General features: G+C 38.6%; 2 protein-coding genes across 2 annotated transcripts in view; one reads left to right on the top strand and one right to left on the bottom strand.

Annotated features, from left to right (window-relative positions):
- Positions 1-492: 492 nt before the first annotated feature.
- On the bottom strand, positions 493-10,135 carry LOC149069966 (ragulator complex protein LAMTOR1-like). The gene is made up of 5 exons (XM_089250201.1): positions 9,895-10,135; positions 7,964-8,031; positions 6,072-6,158; positions 2,900-3,101; positions 493-828 (listed from the first exon to the last, which is right to left on the bottom strand). Exons 1-5 carry the CDS (start codon positions 9,934-9,936, stop codon positions 721-723), a joined length of 507 nt encoding a protein of 168 aa, XP_089106327.1. The 5' UTR covers positions 9,937-10,135; the 3' UTR covers positions 493-720.
- A 6,628-nt stretch (positions 10,136-16,763) lies between these two features.
- The window catches only part of LOC149069965 (heat shock protein 105 kDa-like), a 41,233-nt gene continuing 37,191 nt past the window's right edge, over positions 16,764-20,805 (top strand). The window contains exons 1-2 of the mRNA XM_089250105.1: positions 16,764-17,064; positions 19,670-19,868. Coding sequence (XP_089106231.1) covers positions 16,958-17,064; positions 19,670-19,868 — 306 coding nt within the window. The 5' untranslated portion in view covers positions 16,764-16,957. The remainder of the gene's footprint in view (positions 17,065-19,669; positions 19,869-20,805) is intronic.

Genomic DNA, 20,805 nt, shown 5'->3' with positions numbered 1-20,805 from the left:
TTTTACGAGATTCCCAGCTGAATTAATTAATTTAAATCACGTATGATTGCAAAACACTGAAGACTCACGACAGAACATAGTAATAGTAAAGAGACTTGTTACCTATGAATAATACATCAGATTTAGAAGTGAAATAAGTTTTTTTTCACTCAGAGTGAAACAATTTCTCTCGAGCTACTAAACATGTCTGAAATCAAAGGATAGCGCAAAAAATTTTCATGTCAGAAATTTAAATGTGACTTCTTGAAAAATTCTGTGTAGCAACTTGCAGAGAGAGAATGATCCCTGAATAAATATAATTTTCTTAAATGAATAAAATAAAGGCTAGATAAGACTAATGCAAGCACTTTTTCACGCAGTTAAATAGTTAAAATAAAATTTTGGTAATTAGAGTTGACTATAAGTACAGATAAAAATTGCTTGGTATGGCAAGTTATTTTTCTCACTTTTTTGTCAATCAATAGAGATAAAGAAATACAAAAAAAAAAAAAAAAATTAGATCAGCATTTTTATCAACAAGTAGAAAAAAAAATATTTCTCAGAAAATCAGGTCTAAAACAGATATGGAACATATAAATAGGATTTCAAATATTGCTGTATAATCTTTCTTATTTACAAAATATGGATAGTTTTTATGTAGATCACTGATCCCGATAGCGCGAATCACATTCATTATAAAGTTCTCTATACATGTATATAAAAAAACTAAACAATTACACTTCAGGAATGTGTTGCATACTGCCCACTGAATGGAATGATAATGCTCTGTTCATAATTGACTTTGAAGGTGCTCATGGTATCCAAAATCTGAGAACTACATTCATCCACCTATAAATTAGACAAAGCATTTAAAAATTAAACAGTAAATTAGAGCATATACATGCAAGAATTACCTAAGAAGACAGACTTGTAGCAGTGTATGCTGACAATCAACCTATGTCACCTGACTGCATTTGCATAATCTATCACATGTCCTCCCTCTCATGCCCGAAGCACGAATATGCAATGTCCTTGGAAAAAAAAGTGGGAAATGTTTGAATGTTTACTTTACCCATGTTACTAATAAAAATCTATGGAAGTTATTTCCTGAAATATTTTGTAACATGTGTTTCAATAGGGATACACATTTAAGTTTCAGGCAAAACTTGGATACCAAAATAAAGTATTCAACCACCTGATAAAGAAAAATTTTCACATTCATGCTTTTGGCATGCGGGGAACAATGTGTAATAATTCGAAATCTATCACATGTGTAATAAGGGTAACTTTGTAAAAGGAAGAGTGGCCAATTCACATTTTTTGAACTTATTCTTTCTCACATATATGTACACAAGACAACTGTTTGTTCTGCTCACAGCCTCAAGTGCAGTGTAGCATCATAACCTGACTGATTGGCGTATATACAGTTGAGACAAACTTATGTAATAGGTATGCCTCTCTAATCACGAATTGTTCTGTTATTGCCAATGTTGTATCATCAGGTTTGTCTGGAAATATCCAAGTGTGAGATGAATATCCAAATTTCTTCATAATACAGTGAAACTTCAGATTAAAAGTATTTTGCAGAACGAGCAAAAATTTTTCAACAGGTTTCGATGCCATAAACTAGAGATTTTTTGTAATGAGTATTTTACTTACGAGAATTCAATATTAGTAACATATACACCAAAGCCTCCTAAAAAGAGGACTAATTTATAAAAGGCTTCATGTATTAAAATTGTCTGTTGAACATCACATCACGTCTTAAGTTCGGGCCGGGTCCAAGAATTCTCTGGGGCTGCTTTTATTATTCTAATGAAAAGACCAAATTAAAAAAATAATATTCAAATGCATATTAATGAGAACCTTCAGTAATTTAGGGACCTTGTTTGTTTAAGAGCTCTTTCTGGATCCAGTGGGGCTCGGTTTTAATCCTTTCCTTAACTGAAGAACTACATTTTGAATACTTATCAGGCATTCTCAATGTCTCTCTTGACATTCTCAACATCATTCTTTTATACAAATACAAGGCCACAACAGGCAAAATGCCCAATGAGGTGGCTGAGAAAAAAAATGCCCATAAGAAGTATGGATGTCAAAAATCTAGCATCACTCAATGATACAATATCTCAGTGGCTATAATCAGACTATCATATCAGCCGATTGAAGAAACAGATTAAGAGGGTGGTAGTCCCGAATGAAAAGAGGGAACAAATGTCATATATGAAATCAGTAGGCCATCTTGGAAAAACCATGTTCTCTCTACCGGGAAACAAATCTAGGACCTCTTGCATTTTTTTTTCACCTCTACACTTCTTTCCAAGTTCACCTCAGCATAATATCCAGATAACCTATTGATTTCATGTATCTTAACCAAGCAAAAGTCATCATCCATTTCAAACATCATACTTAAGATTGTCTTAATATTGCTTAATACAAATCGCTATACAAATCACAGCAATTTCCTGCATATAATTAGTAGATGTAATTTTTGATATTTTCCCGCAGTAGCTTGTAATCTGCTTTTGCAAATTTTGTTCATCAATAATGAAATCTCATGGAGCAGAAGAGATTTTTTCATCCCTTTTATAGAAAAAAATGCTCACTATTTCAAATCATGTATTTGATATATATTTTTATATACTATAAATTTCTGAGAAATTTTTTATGAATTAATTTAAAAATTATTTCTATTTCAACCTCTCGGAAAAAAGGCTGCTGGCAATGCGCAGTTGCATGGAATCCCCACCAAGAAAAATCACTTTTTTAAACATACAATCCGGGTATTGTGCAAAATATTTACAGTATTTTCTTGTGTACATCTAGTATAATCAAACTGCTTTGTCGGTTAGTAAAAATATTTATTTTTTAGACTTCATCTAAAAGAACTTTAAACTACATTAAAATCGACCATGCTTACCAGCTTTCTATCTGCCTGCGATAATGGTGAAGTGGATAAAACTTGCTCAACCTGCTCTTGATCTGATAGTAGAGACTTGTGGGCAATCTTATAATCTTTCCCTTCCAGAATCTGCCTCACTTTTTCAGCATAAGTCCTTTCCATCCCGTGGTAATTCAGACTTTCTGATGGAGAATTAAGGGCTGGCACATCGATGTAGCTGCTGCAGAATAAATAAAATAAAGTGTTTACAGCAGACTAAATTTTTTGGCATACAAAATATTATATGCTTTTTGAATACATGTAACATGAATAAAAAGCTATCCGACTACCTTTCTCTGCACTTTTCTATAAAATGGTGCTGGGGAGTGAACTTTAATGACATTTTATGCGTGATAGAAAGTGTCTCAAAATGGTAAACACAATGAATTTTACTACTTTTAACATTTTCTGTGAAAAAATATGTCAAATTTTAAGCAAAAATTCATGCAATATTTTCAAAACATGATTGCAAAAAATTCTACGAATGAAATGTTTTATTTTCACCAGGCCCCGTAGCCAGAAATTTCGTTTGGAGAGAGGGAAACCAAAGTGATGGAACAATAGATTTGGCCATCTTTTTCCTTTTTTTGGTCATTTTCTCACATTTTGAGGGGGACCTGATCCCCTCCCCCTAAAACCCTTGTTTCTCATAGTACATTCGGCTAATGATGATACAAGTTGTGAGGGAGTGTCTGGTCCTTCAATATAATTAGACAAATACCCTTACTATAAAAATAGATTTTGGTACGAAAATAAAAAAAATACATGGCAAAATATTATAAATTTTGTAATACAATCAATTTTTAGAAATCATGTTTCGAACTTAAATAAAATGTCAAAACAGCATTCTTCGTAAACAGGCCCTTAATTTAATGGGGGGGGGGGGGCACCCCCCCAGCTTTTGAAAATACACTAAAAATGGTATATATATATATATATATATATACACACACATACATTGAGTACATGTGTTTTGCCCCCCCCCCCCGGAAAAAGTTGAAATGACGTCCCTGTTCAAAAGGTTTTATTCTCTCACCAATTACTTTATGTAAAAATACAACGCTAAAGTTGGTGCAACTTCAGTTCAAAGTGTCATATATAACACAATTGCAAACAATTTTTTAAATCGCAAGAGAAATATAGCTTTCATAAAAAAATGATATAGTTCTTCCAAAATGGCATTTTTAATGCAATCGAGAGCATCAAATCCAAAAATAAAATGGATTATAATTCAAGGAATATACACTGCTCAAAACAATTAGGGGAGCAAGCAAAAAAGTGAAGAAAACCGTGCGAGACAGCCACGTATTGGCATGTACACTCGTATCAATGCGCAATACAGAAAAAAGACGTCAAAAAATTTGGAATTAAGCTTTAATTCTTTGAAAATATGGAAAAAAGATGATTTAGGGCAACAATTTGGTTACATGTAAACAATAAAAAAAAGTACTGTTTAGACATGATGCATGAGTTTTAATAGGGCGTGTGGTCTCCTCCAACAGCTAAGACTGCTGCACACCTGTTTGCCATGGATGCGATGAGGTTATTGATCAGACTTTGGGGAATACTGTTCCACTCCTCAAGAAGTGCAATCAGCAAGTCTCGGACAGTAATAGGCGGCCTTGGTTGCGCAGCAATGCGTCGTTCGAGCATGTCCCAAACATGCGTGATTGGATTCAGGTCAGGAGAGCACGCTGGCCATTCCATACGCTGTATTGTTTCAGCTTCAAGCATGTTCTCCACCAGACGAGCTCTATGCGGTCGGGCATTACCATCCTGGAAAACAAAGGAATCTCCAATGGCTCCAGCGTAAGGGATGACATGAGGTCGCAGTATCTCGTCTGCATACCTTCGGGCCGTCAAAGTGCCATTCCGAATGATATGCAGGTCTGTACGTCCGCCTATGCTGATTCCACCCCATACCATCCAACCAGCTCGTCTGTATTGTGACCTTTCACGAACGAATGCGGGGTTATTTTGAGTGCCCCTGTCCACACGTCGGGTTTCACACTCCAGACTGAATCGGGACTCGTCGGTAAACAGCACTTGGCTCCAATCATGTTGCTCCCAATCTCGATGTTCAGCAGCCCATCTTCTTCGGGCCACACGGTGGCGTGGGGTCAACGGAATGCAGACCATTGGCCTACATACATAGAACCCTCCCTCATGAAACCGATTACGTACTGTTTGGCTGGACACCCTTCGTCCTGTTGCCTAGAGCAACAGTCTTTGCAGCTGCGTAGCATTCTTTGTTCTGTTTCGACGGGCTGTTAACCGTACATACCGGTCATCAGTTGCTGTAGTGGCGCGTGGCCGACCTTGCCCTGGTCGACGTCTAACATTTCCTGTTTCTTGAAATCGATTCCACAGCCTTGCAACACTTCTGGCGACTCCAACAGCGCCCGCGACACTATGTTGTGTTTGCCCGGATTCCAGTCTGCCTATAACACGCCATGCCATGGATTCCGGTAAATCACGTTGTTGAGACATCCTCAAGTCACCTTGTCTCAAAAAAAAAAAATACTGCGCAATCAAATTTCACAGTTACGGCAGTAAAACAGACGTTTCTGCAACATCCCGATTTCTGCCCTTATCTCCTTTTTCTGTTTTTTGACGGCATGAACTTTGATTTGCATATGAAGTTTTCTTCTTCCGTTTCTTGCTAGGCTTTAAATTATGGACGATTCATTTTATGTTACTTATCGGTATACATCTTTGCGTAATTTTGTTAAAACCACGTGCTCCCCTAATTTTTTTGAGCAGTGTACAATTAAACTATTCAACATCCCAGGGAATGCGATACACATTCTTGAGTATATTTTGTATGATAGGATTACTTTACGTATGTCACAGTTTGACATATTCTGCTTTGGGACTAATACTTTGGAGAAAAAATAAATAAAAATACCAGAATGGGAAACATTGTAGACAGGACATGTCCATTGCTTTCTGAACTTTCAAAGAAGAAAACCAGACTCGCATTTGCAATAAGAGAAATTTTGAAAATATATGAAATATAATATTTTGAAATAAATCAATGTAGTGAACATAAGTTTTTAATTAATAGATGAAATTATGAAATTAGACCCATGCAAGCAAGAAAACTTAAAATCTGCAAATTTCAGAAACATCACTAAGGAAAATTAATTACCTTGCAGTATCATGCAGGATTTTGTTCAGCTTTGCTTGCTCGTCTACCCTACCAGTAAACGGAGGGATTCTTTCAGAATTGTTTATGCTGTAAAATAAATTAATAAAAGAAATTCATATCTTTTGGAGTCAAACATGGCAAGACTAATCACACCAATGGGAAACAAATTTAGCTTCCCTATAACATGTATTTATCTCTCCCCCCCCCCCAATACTACTTAACTTATAAACATTCCCCATGGGGAATTAGTTTTCATTTTTTCCAAATGAAAGTAAAATCATGGGGATTTTTGTTTCCCCCCCATGGAAAAACGTGACATGATGCTTAGGACATCATAAGTTAATGCAAACTCACCAATCATTACACAAAAAGGTTTAGTTACAAGTCATTACTACATTAGAATCACGGCAGCAAAATATATTGTATTGTTGTAAAAAATGGACAGGACGTGGGGTCATAGCTGATGTCAGTTATCGTCCCAATTCAAATGCCAAAAGGTCAAACTGACACCTGCTGTTTGACAAATTTCATCTTTTCCCTGGAAAAACACAAAATTTTTCGCAATTTGATACAATGGCCATTTACATAACGCTTGTGATATCATTTTGGGAGGGGGTGGGTAAATCAAAATGCAAGTCATTTTTGGGGTTAATTCTTTGGGATTAATTTTTTTCCCCCGAAATGGAAATTTTGATGTGAATACATCTTTTAAATCTGAGGATATTAGGAGTATTTGCAAAAAAGTTGTGATGAAATTCTTTAAACGCTTATATCTCAGGCAGTATTCAGAATATATCAGGGTGTTTGATATCTGTGGCTAGATCTTGTTGAGGCAAATTCAAAGGTATTGGTCTGGTTTTAATACCTTTTGATCTAGGCACCAGGCTCATGACCTGTTTTCATAACAGGCTCATAAAAATTGTTTTATGCTATATCTCAAGGTTCGCGATGCAAATAGAAAATTCAATAGTTTCGTCCGATATTATCATTAGATTTTTTTCAAAAATGTCTAATTTCATTACATTAGCACCTACCACGCAAAGGTAGGCACAACAAATTTATTCACATCAAAACTTACGGCCATGTATACGACACAGCCTACTCCATTTTTTTTTTTTTTTTTGCAATCACAGTTGAAATTCAGATGATAAAAGAATTTTTTGAGAATTAGGAAATTGGAGTAGAAATTCTGGAGCCTCCTAGAAAATCCGAGAGACTTGGCAGCTATGCTATTGTATTGTTACTGCAATATGTTCTCGCATCAGGAGGCTTGCGTCTTACCTGAAGTGAGTTTTGATTGAGAATAGGCCTGTTGATTTTATGAAAATAATTTGATTACGATTCACTGAGTCACGGCACCAGCAATTAACAATTTTTGTACTTTTGAAATTAATGGTGAATGCATCTTCCTAAGTGCTTGTTGTCAAAATTTGGACTAATAGAATGTCGTATACAATCCACAGACTTTAATTGCAATATTACCTTGAACATATAGGAATTTTAAATATTTGGACATTACGCTTTTAAGAGGGATACATTTTTAAGAGATGACGTGTAAGAATGAATTGCTTTCCCATCTCAAGTTTCGTAAAAAAACAAACAATGTAGGCTGATGGATTGTGTCGATTTTACTAACCTCTAATTTATGAACTGCATGTTTTACAAATTAATCTTCTGGTCCCAAACAATATACTACTCCTTTGAATATCTTTCCCATTTACAAGCTTTCGATTTTACAAACTATTTTACACATCCATACTAGTTCATAAAAACAAGTGTTGACTATACATGCAAGTCGAACTGACTTATTTTATTAGGCTATACCACGTATTTGTGATTAGAATAATACAATAGCCTACACATTTTACAAAAAATGTAAAATAAAATACAACCTGATTGTTCTCGAGTTTCCAGCAACAGGGTTTCCAAGCAAATTTGTCCTGTCATTTACTTGAGGATCCTGGAAACAGAACAAGAATTACATTAATAATATCAGATGTTGATTTTACAAAATTACTCGTACTCCATAGTTAATATTAATTACGACTAGAGAATTATCTGATGTATAATCAGATGAATGAGGTATAAACTTTACCTCCTCAAATAAATCAACCCGACTGCCTTAAAAATAGACAGAAAATTAGCCTTCTCTCCCTGAATTCCAAGTCACATGCTTGCACATTTCCTTGTTAACACTTTTGGTTGCTCATTGACCTGGTCCCTTGCCCTCTAAGTTTATTCTTTTGTTTTGGTCATTCACATGCTTGTACATTGTTTTGGTCACTCGCATGCTTGCACACTGTTTCGGTCACTCCTTTGGTTACCTACCTTGTTCCTAGCTCGCCTCATGGTCCTTACAAGGGTAAGGCTGATACGGCTTTATCCCAAGAGGCTCAGGACGATTCTTTTTTCTTTTACACCATAAATTTACTATCGAGTGACCCGTGAAAAATCTGACCAGGGGCACGCTGGAAATCTCGGCATAAGGGTCATATTACAGGATGGGGGAAGGGTATAGTCACTGACATAATCTCATGCCCTAGATCACTTTTGGTCATTCACATGCTTGAATACGATCTAGATCACTCTTTTGGTCACCCACCAACCTGGACACTAGGCAGATTTGTGGTTTTACTACATGTGAGCTATACAAAAATTTTACTATCTTAATTGACCGCTCATTCTTCAAATTTGTCACACTGGGATAGCCTGCAAAACCCCTTGTAAATATGCCTCCATCCAGTGATGAGCATTAAGTAAATCATTAGATTTGACGCTTTCATATTTGTCAATTGTACGTCAACTGACAAAATAAGGGATCGGGAAAATTTGCCTCAGACATTTTGCTTCAGACTGGGCCAAGTGAGAGGGTGATCATATAAGTGATGGTATGAGAGTGATCATGTAAGTGACTGATCATGTGTAGAACCTGTGTGCCCGCCATTAAATCCGCCTTTGATCATGTGAGTGAGCGATCTGTGCCATCTTAAGGACCCAATTTCGAGGCGAGAACAGGCCGATCTCCCCATTAAGAAGTCTCGCCACAGAGAGCAATAGGTCTACAACAATCTAATCATTACACTTCACTCATTGGAAACACACACCATAATAAACATCACACAGAAACAAACAGGTTCATAACACGGCACACACGTTCCAACATGTACCGATTTCGTAGAAGTTCTGCAGAGGAATACGGACAAGGTGCATGTGTTGTTCGCATGGGTACGGTCCAGTGCCTCACAAAAATTAGAACCAGTTGAAATTTGAGAATTTGGGAGGTAGGACCTCAGGAAAATCACTCGGCCCAGGGACCCATGATGCTCTCAAGACAACCCTGGTGACCATCAACCATAAGAGCGAGTGGTCATACGAGTGACCAATGAATAGCAGTATGAGCAAGTGACTTTATTAGTAAAAGTGGGTGAGCAAGTGAGTCATTCAACAGCTTAACTGGTCACTCACCAGCAACTTAGGAAGGGGAGCGGGTCTGGTGCCCCGAAACCATACCAGAGGAATTTCGGGGGCAAAAAAAATTCACCCTTCAACCTCTTCTTAAGCATTACATGGGCACCGTTGCCCCAGCTGACCAAGCATCTAGTTATAGCCCACCCTGCTCTCTTTGTCACTCACTTGGCCCTGTTGGGGGGCGAAATTTCGGGGGCCAAGCCTCCGTTAACCATTAGATAATTGGTTCACATCCCAGGGGCACGATGCCCGGGTTTGAAGCTATTATGTTTTGAGAGAGATTAATTAAGCAATAAAGTAACAAATAATCGATTGATAAAAAATAAACATTACAAGACATGCAAAAAATGCCTACCTCGTATATGTCTTCGGCATTACTGCTACAACAGCAGCCCATGGTATCAAATACAAGACTCCCGCAAATTGAAATAAATATCTCTAATTACAATTTAACACAGGAAACTGAAGAGCATTATGACGGACGTTCGAACGGGATCGTCAGCTGCAAAGAAAAGAACGACGACCCTCCTCTTATCGGCAGACGACACACCGCCGAAGTTTCATAATATCGTGGTTTAAATATCAACACAGGCAATCACATGACGATGCCGTTCAAACATCGGAAAAAAAAATCGATATTTTTTAAATCGAAGTTTATCGATTTATATACATCTACTGGAGAAGCACACGTGACCATGATATGTCCAATTGTAAGTCGGTTTTCGTATATTTTTCAGTATTAGATCACTTGTGATTGGATACGTTGAAATCGCTTTGGGTATTTTCGGTCAGTGAACTGGTGTCATTTTTCTGAGAAGTCTGACCCAAAGCGTATTAAAGACGTATTATTGATACGCTTTGGTCTGACCATATGACTCGTGTTGACGGCCATCTCGACATCTTTAAACGAATGTCCCGTTGTGATTGTAAATAAAAATTATCTGACGTTTTTATTACACAGTTGGAAGTTTTTTTCATCATTGCGATTGCCAACATCTCCTTGGTCACTCTCTTGATCACTCATATTGTACTCACATGGCCACTCTCATATGATCACACTAACATGGTCACTCCCACCTTTTCACTTAAATGGTCACCCCCACCTTTTCACTTAAATGGTCACCCCCCCCATTTTCACTTAAATGGCCACGCCCACCTTTTCACTTAAATGGTCACTCACTTTGTCACTCATGTGATCACCCATATGGTCACATGTGATCACTCATATGGTCACTCTCTCCTGGTCATTCCCATTCATTCTAACATGGTCACTTATATGATTACCCATATGGTCACTTATATGATCACCCATATGGTCACTAATATGATCACCCATATGGTCACTCTCACCTTGTCACTCACATGATCACTCTCACTTTCTCACTCACATGATCACCCACTCAAATGGTCACTCGCTTGGTAACTCGTATGGTCACTCACATGATCACTAGCTTTTACTTGGTTATTCACTTGGTCACTCATGATCACCCATATGGTCACTCTCACCCGGTCACTCATGATCACCCATATGGTCACTCTCACCCGGTCACTCATGAGCACCCATATGGTCACTCTCACCCGGTCACTCATGATCACCCATATGGTCACTCACATGATCACTAACTTAATTGGTTAGTCACTTGGTCACTCATATGATCACACATATGGTCATTCTCACCTAGTAACTCATATGATTACTCATATATATGATCACTCTCACCTGGTCACTCACATGATCACTAACTGACTTGATCACAGCGGTAGCCCAGGTCGATAAGATACTCGATAATATAAAATTTGAAAAAAATGACGAGGATGGTTCAGAGCAGGAGCTTTGTTAGCCCCTCCCCCTTGCGGAAGGGGGGGGGCATGTGCAGGGCCGTAACTAAGATTTTTGCCACCCGGGCAAACATGATTCAGCCTCCTGGGACAAACATTATTTTGCCGCTCCCCCCACAACTTTAAAGTTCGATATTTGTATAACGGTGTTTTTGTTCTCACCAAAAACTGCCGCCCCCCCTAAATTTTGCCGCCCGGTCGTTTATTCAAATATTTTTATTTCTATTTGATAGGTGGCAGCAGGGTAGGGGAGTGTTTCTAGCCTTCTATGATAGAGTTATTAATGGTCCCTCCCGTGAGCAACACCACACTAGAAATATTTAGTGTGGTGTTGCCGTGAGCCGGGTAATATGAGGAAAAAATGACTTGACCCTTTAAAATACGGGATAATCCTACGAACCTACAAAATGAGCCGCTCCCGCTTGAAACATCGCTCCGGATCCGTGTGTGGCGCTGCTTGTGTCTTGTGCAATTTTTATATTTTTATTATGTTTTTTATGCCACCCACTAGCTATTATAGGCATTATCTATAGCAGCGGTTCTCAACTTTTTTTTGACTCGCGGAGCCCTTTTAAGTAAAAAAATTCTATGGCGGAGCCCCCGTAGGCCAATTTCTTAATTATTCATCAAAGTTACTGATTCATTTTTACTATTTAAAAATATTTATAATTATTTTTTTAAATTTTTCTCGAGCGGCCGCGGAGCCCCTGGAGAGTGCACAAGGAGCCCCAAGGGCACCTGTTGAGGAACCGCTGATCTATAGTGTCTTCTTGTATTGAAGTTCAGTCTGGCTCCAACTGTTGACCGTGCTGAAATGCTAAATTCTAAGTGGTGGTGACGGTAGTGCAATTGCATCTGACTCCATATGAATGAGACGTAGTTGTAGATACATTATCTTTAATTATGATGCTATATAGAAGATATTATTTACATGGTACATATATTAAGAGAGAGAAAGACGACGTTGGTGCATCTCGTGTGAGAGCTGGAGATGAACTGATGTTCTCACACAGATGGCCCTTCGGACCCTCCGAAGGGGCATCCGGTCACGTGATCATCTCGTGTTTCAGTACAGAATGTACTGAGATTCTTTCACGTGACCAGAGCGTGCTTGTTAAGAGAGAGCCAATGTACAAAGTAAAGTAATAATAATAATACATATAAGAATATATATTGAGGCTCTACAGTACCCCCTCCCCAGTGTCAATGTTGGACACGATAAAAATCCGTGAACCGGACTCGACGTCCAGATCGTGTGGTCACTGGTGGTTTCGATTTCGTGGTCGAGTTCTCTGACGTAGAGTCGTTAGTTTGCGTTTTCGCCACCAGTGGCGTTGTATCTTCCGAGAGGGAGAATGCTGGTTTTAAGCGGTCGATGGAAACCGAAACTGTTTTGCCATTGATATCAAGTTTGAACACTTTTTCATTTTTGTTAATGACGAGAAAGGGACCATCATATGGTCTCTGGAGGGGTCGACGGACACTATCACGACGTAGTAATACGCGAGTAGCATTCATCAGTTCTGGATACACAAATGTAGCACGTTTTCCATGATGTTTTGTTGGCGTTGGACGGAGCTGCTGCATGTGGCCCCGTAACTTATTTACGTAGTCACAAGGGTCAAGGTTGACATTCGTTGAGTCGAAAAATTGGCCGGGAAGACACAAGGGTGCACCAAACACGAGTTCGGCTGGCGTACACTGCAGGTCGGCTTTTAGAGCGGCTCGGTAGCCCAGAAGTATAGTTGGTAATACTTCGGTCCAACGTTCGGTGTTATGGCATTTAATGGCCGTTTTTAGTGGTCGATGAAATTCCTCAATCAAACCATTCGCTTGAGGATGGAAAGCGGTAGTTCTAGCTCGTTCGGTGCCTAGAAGTTGTAGGAGAGAGCGGAAAAGGTGGGACTCAAATTGTCGACCTTGATCAGTTGTTATAACTGATGGAGCACCATAACGGGATACCCAACAGTTATAAAAGGCTTCCGCTACAGTTGGAGCTGTGATGTCTTTTATCGGTTGTGCTTCTGGCCAGCGGGAAAAACGATCGATCATGGTCAAACAGTAAGAATAACCATTTGATGGAGTTAATGGACCCACTATGTCCAGATGAATATGGTCAAATCTTGCAGATGGCATAGGAAATTCTTTCAAAGGAGATTTGACATGTCTGTGAATTTTACTTTTTTGACAAGCCATGCAAGTTTTTGCCCATTTTGTTATTTCCTTATTGATACCAGGCCAAACAAAGCGAGAACGGATTTGGTGGATCGTTCTTCTGATGCCTGGGTGCGCTAAGTTATGAACGTGATCAAACACCGTTTTCCTATACTGCACAGGAATGTAAGGACGCGCACTTCCAGTGGAGATATCACAAATTAAATCTATGTCAGATTCGGGAAGTTTAATTTTTTTCAATTGTAAGCCACAATTTGAATCACCCATCAATTTTGATAATTCATCATCTGTCGCTTGAGCTTCAGCGATTTCATTATAATTAATTGGGCTTGGCATTGAAATAGCACATATGCGGGACATTATATCGGCTGCTATGTTTTCTGAGCCAGGAATATGACAAATATCACTCGTGAATTGGGAAATGAAATCCAAATGTCTGGTTTGGCGAGGCGAGCATTTGTCATGCTTCTGCCGAAAAGCATAGACCAAAGGTTTTTGATCTGTAAATAGAGTGAACTGACGTGCTTCGAGCATGTGTCGAAAATATTTGATAGAAGAATATGCAGCCAATAGTTCTCTGTCATATGCGCTATAGCGTGTTTCCGCAGGAGTGAGTCTGCGAGAGAAAAATCCTAGCGGTTGCAAAGAATTGTCCACTACCTGGTGTAATGCACCACCAATTGAAAAATCAGATGCATCAACATGAAGTGCAAGCTTTGCAGATGTGGAAGGATGAGCTAATAGAGTTACATTAGCTAGTTGCTCTTTGCATTGATTGAATGCTGCGAGTGCAGAATCGGTCCATTCAATTTTACGATTATCTTTTTTACGGCGGAAGCCCTTTAAAACATCGTGTAAGAGTATTTGTGACTCAGCAGCATGTTTTATGAACCTTCTATAGAAATTTATGAGACCAAGAAATTTTCTCAACTCAGAAATTGTGTCAGGTCTCTTGAAATCTAATATTACTTGCACTTTGCTAGGTAATGGTTTAATGCCAAGAGGAGTGATTAAATGACCTAAAAATTCCAAATTATCTACACCTAATACACATTTAGAAATATTAAGTTTCAAGCCATACTTGTGTAAACGCTCAAATATTTGTCTCAGGTGATTTTCGTGCTCTTCAACAGATGATGAATATACGAGGATATCATCTAAATATGCATAACAGAAAGATAAACCTCTTAACACCTCGTGCATGAAACGCATAAATGTTTGAGGCGCATTTACTAAACCAAAACAAAGCCTAGTATATTCGAACAGACCCCATGGTGTTGTCACCGCTGTTTTAGGAATATCAGGTTCAAAAATAGGGATAATCAACTTTACAAAAAATAACTTCATGGGTTTGGAAATGTGTCTTGGGCCACTTAATTATGTGATGTGGAACAGTGCCGCAGGCCGCTTGAGTGATCTGGATCAGTTATGCCGAGGGCCACTCAAATGATCTAGGAATGTGCCGCGGCCCACTCAAGTGATCTGTGTATACGCCGCGGGCTTTTTCAGTGGTCTGGAACTGTGCCGCAGGTCATTCAGGTGATCTATTAATGTGCCGTAGGTCACTCACGTAATCCATAAATGTGGTGCGGGATGCCTAAGTGCTCTAGAACTGTGCCGTGGGGCACTCAAGTAATCTATATATGTGTTGCAGTTAACCATGTGGCCGACCTCCCCATTAAAAAGTCTCGCCACAAATAGCAACAGGCCTAAAATGGTACAAATATTCAATCATTACATTTCACTCACTTCCATTCGGAAATATAGATGGCAGCACTCAAAACAAAATCAGCCACAACGCTATATACGCACTCAGACTGTTAGGTACACACACACACTCACACTTCCAGCACAACTCACTCGGTAGTAAATTGCCCATGGCGATAGACCGGAGTTGTGCTCGGTTTAAAAAGAAATGACCGATCTCTTTTTTTTAAAGAAAAAGAACAAAGTTCACCAAGAGTGATCTGTTAATTTACCGTGCGTCACTTTTGTGATCTGGAAATGTGCCGCTTAGTTCATTTTCACAAAATTATGTTTGAGGTCACGGACCACAATGGTCACATTTGGCCCTTGGGCCATGGGTTGAGCATATGTGCTTTAACCCTTACAGCAGCAATCCCGAGATATCTCGTCAAACTTAATCTGCTTTATTTCAGCCACACCGAAATATCTCGGGTTCTCAGAACGCTTTAATTGCAGCGTCGGTGAGCCCAAATAGGCTTTGACAGTCAAACGTTTTTCCACTTTGAACCACCCTCCCCTTCCAATCAATCAACTGCCGGTGGACGGAGTCAGCTTTTATTCAAAGTTAGATAATACGGTCGAATCCCGTTTTAACGAATACCGTTATAGCAAAAATCTTTTTTTAATAAACACTTTTGTAATCCTCCAAATAAGTTCACGTAGGAAAAATGCAAACACCTGGAATTTCTTTATAACGAAGTGATTTCTCCTTGGAGTTCGTTATAACGGGATTCGACGGTCGAAGGAGAGAGAGAGAGAGAGAGAGAGAGAGAAACACTGTTTCTTTCTCGCTTACTTGACGGGTAAAAGGCTTATATCTCGGAAGGGACAGAGCCCGTGCTTGTCTAGTCTGACAGCCTAAGGGCCCTGCTCCACGATGACCACCTGCACTTCGGCATAACATTCAGATAACTTGTTGATTTCGAATTGAAGAACACATCTCCCTAGCTACTCTTCTCACTATCTCCCCCCCCCCCCCGCCACTTCAGAGAGGAAATCAATAAATCTTTCTCTATTTTAAATTCTGTTGATGGAAGTTCAACGATGAAATATGGTCACGTTACTAATACCTGTTTTGGTGAAAATATAGTCATCAGATTTTCAGTGATACAGACTTTGTGAATGAAAAAAATGAAAGCAAATTTAATTAATTTTAATCTTAGAAACAGCAAAAAATGTTATTAGTTGAAGAAAAGTGAAGATATGAACACAAAAATATTGTTGGTGCGTCATTAAAAGTGAAAAATAATATTTCCAAACTTCTTTGAGTTTATACGTTGTCCAATCAAAACTGACTTTTTGATAAAAACTTTAATCTTTTATATAAGAAATTCATTTTGATTCGCTATCACTCGGAAGCGGAACCTCGAAAAAAAAATGACGTCACCGTCACCAGTTCCGTTGCTTCTCGATTGTATCTGCGTTCGGGATGCACATAGAAAGTTCGTGAATTTTCTTTTTATGGTCATTGTTGTAGGTGTTTTGCTGCCTCGCCGCACCGTTCTTCTCCTTTCCGTCGCTCTCTCACGCGAGTTGTATTGAACAAACCGACCGTTCTCTTTCCTCGTGTAAATTTAGGTTATATTTTTGATTTTTGTGACTCTCTCGGAGGAAAAGATTGTGTTTTTAAAAACTGCTTCTCTTAAACACAAATTAAAATGTCTGTTATCGGTATAGATATTGGTAATGAAAACTGTTACGTCGCCGTCGCTCGTGCTGGCGGCATCGAAACAGTCGCGAATGAGTACAGCCAGAGAGCTACACCGTAAGATATTCATTTCTTATGTATTTGTTCCTAGTAATGTTTTGTTTATCGATTTGAATCCCCCCTTGTTACCATTTTATATCCGCCGCTGTTTGTTTTGGTATTTGTCCTCCCCCTTTTTTTTTCGTTACGAATTGATCAATATCCTGTACAAGTCTAATCCGGTGTCTCGAAGTTGTATGTTTTGAAAGGGTTGGAGATCTAGATCGGTGTTTCCCAATGTGGGTAATATCTCCCCCATTAGAGGGGGCGCGGTAGAAGCTATAACACGGGAGGATCCTATGGGCTATCTTGCGTTGGCGGCGATGGGAGAAAAAATTTCTGAAGAATGGGGGGAGGGGCAATCGCGAACAAAAAGGTTGGGGAAACTTTCGTCTAGATCAGTATTTCTTTAAGTGGGTGATATTGCTGCTTGTTGGGACTAGATCAAGAGTGATCAACCTTTGAGAGTGCGGGGCCACTTCTCTGGTTTGTAAACGTGCCGTGGGCAATTAGTTATCTGGAACAGCACTGCAGGTCTGCGATCTGTCGATGTGACACGGGTCACTCAGATGATCTGGAACTGTGCCGCAGTTAAGTGATGTGGAGCTGCATGGGAGTTCCACTTAAATGCAAGTGTGAGATGAGCCACCTATGGGATCGGTAATTGTGCCAGGGCCACTTTAATGATCTGGAAGAGCATCACAGGTCACTTATGCAATCTGTAAACACTCATGGATCCATGGGGGAGGGGTGGGGAGATAGCTGATGAGGGCATCCGTCCCTTCCAAGAACCGAATAATACAGGGTAAATAATTGATCTCTCCTGTAAAATATAGGATCGTTCAATGCACCTATAAAACTTACATAATAAGTCACTTTTTCGACACATAAACCTGTCTCTGCTCCATTCCCAGCTGAAGATGTCTGCCTTCACTTCCTTTGTAGTGTGCATTTAAGTGTTGCAGGCCACTTAAGCACCCTGGAATCAATGTGGGTCACTGACACGATCATGAATATGGCACTGGTCCCTTTAGTGATGTGGAACTGTATTGTGGGTCATGTAAGTCATCTAGAAATGTGCCACTTAGTTCATTTTTACGAAATTAGGTTTGAGGTATCGGACTAAATAGGATGAATCCAAGGGGCACATCTGTTCAGCCGCGGGATCGAACAAAGCTATTGCTTGACATGCGTGGGGCATGTGAAAATTTTCACCAGGCATGTGTTTCCCCTTTTCTCATTAAGAATTCCCCAATTTCCTATAATAAATTGAATCCTTTGCCTTGAAATTGCATGTTTTGAATTGGTCGAAGAATGTGTCTTCAAGTGGAGGGATGTATTGCCCTTTTGTGGAGACTATAGATGCGGTGAGGCTGTGGGACTAGACAAATTGTATTGCACGACATTCCCGGGCAGTGGTATCGGATCTGCAGGCAGGTTCCTGTTTCTCATAAGTTTGGGCCCTGGGCAAATATGAATTTTCCCATATTTTAGTGTTCTTTGAGGTAGAAGTGTGAGGAGCGAGATTTACCCATGCGAGGTCTTGTGCGTTTAAGCGAGAAACAGGGCCTGGCTATGTGTGTGCTGAAGCACTTGCAGTATGTGGCATGGATTAGAGCATCCATGACTTCAAAACACTTTCAACGCTCTTGTGCCCTGGGCATGTAAAAATTTGACCAGGCATGTGTTTTTTTTGTCATGTGCCCACATCAGGGCTCAACAAATTTCATACGCCAGGTAGTATTATTAGAGCAACTATAGTATACCTTTTGGCAAATGTGTTTGATTTTTTTTCCTTCGCTAGAGAAACACTCCAAAGCGTGACGAGAAGTTGCCAAGAAATCTCTTAGTTCAATGAAAACAGGTTTGCAGGATTAAAACTATGATGGCTAGCATGCATAAAATTAAAAATGGGAATATTAATGTACAACCTGAGAGAAATAAATCCTAAATAAGATATTCCAACAAAATTACTGGGTGTAACACACTGGGAAAAACATATATGATACGACGGCTATAAACAAATAAAAAATGAGCTGCAAAATAATGTCTCGTTCAGTTAAAACACTGCGGCGCATCTCCAAAAGCCTTTACTAGCGACGTCTGGCGGTGATGCGATCTCCACATGATATCCAATTGTAAAAACGGTGGAAAACAGCAACCAGAAGGAAATAACAAGCCTAATAGTAGATGACAAAAAAACGCCATGGAAGAAAATGACCACCCATTGCCAACCAAGAAGCAAAGCACCAACAGCTGGAAAGAAAATCGCCAAAAAAAAAAAAGTTGCCAAATGAAAGAAACGGGTTATACTATAGTTGTTCCCAAACATTTTAGTAGATTTCGGCAGCAATTCGATTCTGTCGCCTTACAGGATTTTTTTTTTCTGCAAAATAAAACTGCAGTCAAAATCTAACTGCCAATTCTAAATCTTGGTTTAATATCTACTTCGCGGGGAATGCAGACTTCAGTGATGCATTGCAAACAAAAGCCGAAATTTCTTTTGAATTTAAATACAGATATGGTTTAATGTAGGCTCTTTTGAAAGCTGGTGGAATAGACAAGTTTTTAGTAAAATGTTTTTTTTTTCTTTTTTTAAATTTTGCAATTTTTAACATTTCAGGACTTACGTGGCTTTTGGAGAGAAGACCAGAGATCTTGGCGTTTCTGCAAAAAACAAACAGATCACCAATGTAAATAATACTATTCTTGGTTTCAAGAGGGTTATCGGCCGGAAGTTTAAAGATCCTATAGTTCAGAATGAGCTTCAGTACTTACCGTTTGATGTGGTTGAGTTGCCCAATGGCGATATTGGTGTCAAAGTGAGTCTATTCTTGTCATTAGAATGAACAGTTCTATTTTGATAATTTCTTGTTTTGTTTTTTTGGATTTCATGGTTTCTATAGGGAATGACGAGGGAAGAAATCATTTGAAAAATGAAAAAAGACTTCACTCATGATCTTTTTCTGCCAAGAATTGAAATTTATTACCAGGGGTCTGTCCAGCCGTTTTTCGGACCCTTCACCAAATTCATAATCTTAGAAAACAGACCCTTCACAAAATACAAATTAACGAAACCATTATTTTTTACATTCAATTTCTTTCCCACAAAATTAAATGAATCGTTTCACTTCCCATGAAATTACTTTTAAAAAAATTATGAATCGTTTTCTTAAAAGTAAAGAATACAGTAAAACCTTGATAAGTCGCCACCTCAAGTTATCGAAAAATTATGACGGCTTAAGCGGAGTGACGACTTAACCGGAGTGTCGTCAGATTGAATGTGCAATGTTGCGAAAATCGTATAGATTTAAAGTAATATGACATGTATTAAAGTTTGAATCAAAATAACAAAAAATAATAATTAATAAATAAAAATAAATAATAAATAATAAAAAATAATTAATTAATAAAATTTATAGATTGTGAAAGGAAAAATAATAGCAATTTTTTACCTTTTTTATCTTATTACTTAAATTATTGTGGTAAAATGTACTGTACACTTTGATTTATACCAGTAATTTTAATTTAAACTAACAGAGCAACTGTTTGAATAAGTAGCTTTTCTTCATAATATAACTCTATAAAAAAAAAAAAACACATTAATTTTACATATACATCAAATTTAATTTTAGTGCTTTAATTCTTCATCTAGTTCAGGATACAACTACAAAGTAATCTCGGACACTTTTGACTTGGTGGAAGGGGCCCTGGGCAGGGAAAAGTAAACAGAAGACCTCAACACTTGGGAAAGAATGT

The sequence above is a fragment of the Pholcus phalangioides genome, unplaced genomic scaffold (genome assembly GCF_987345545.1).
Source record: "Pholcus phalangioides strain wild (caught in Gottingen) unplaced genomic scaffold, Ppha-v1.0 ptg000022l_1, whole genome shotgun sequence".
NCBI classification, from domain to species: domain Eukaryota; kingdom Metazoa; phylum Arthropoda; class Arachnida; order Araneae; family Pholcidae; genus Pholcus; species Pholcus phalangioides.
Note: the sequence above shows the minus strand (reverse complement) of the source record. Positions and strands in the feature narration are given on the sequence as shown.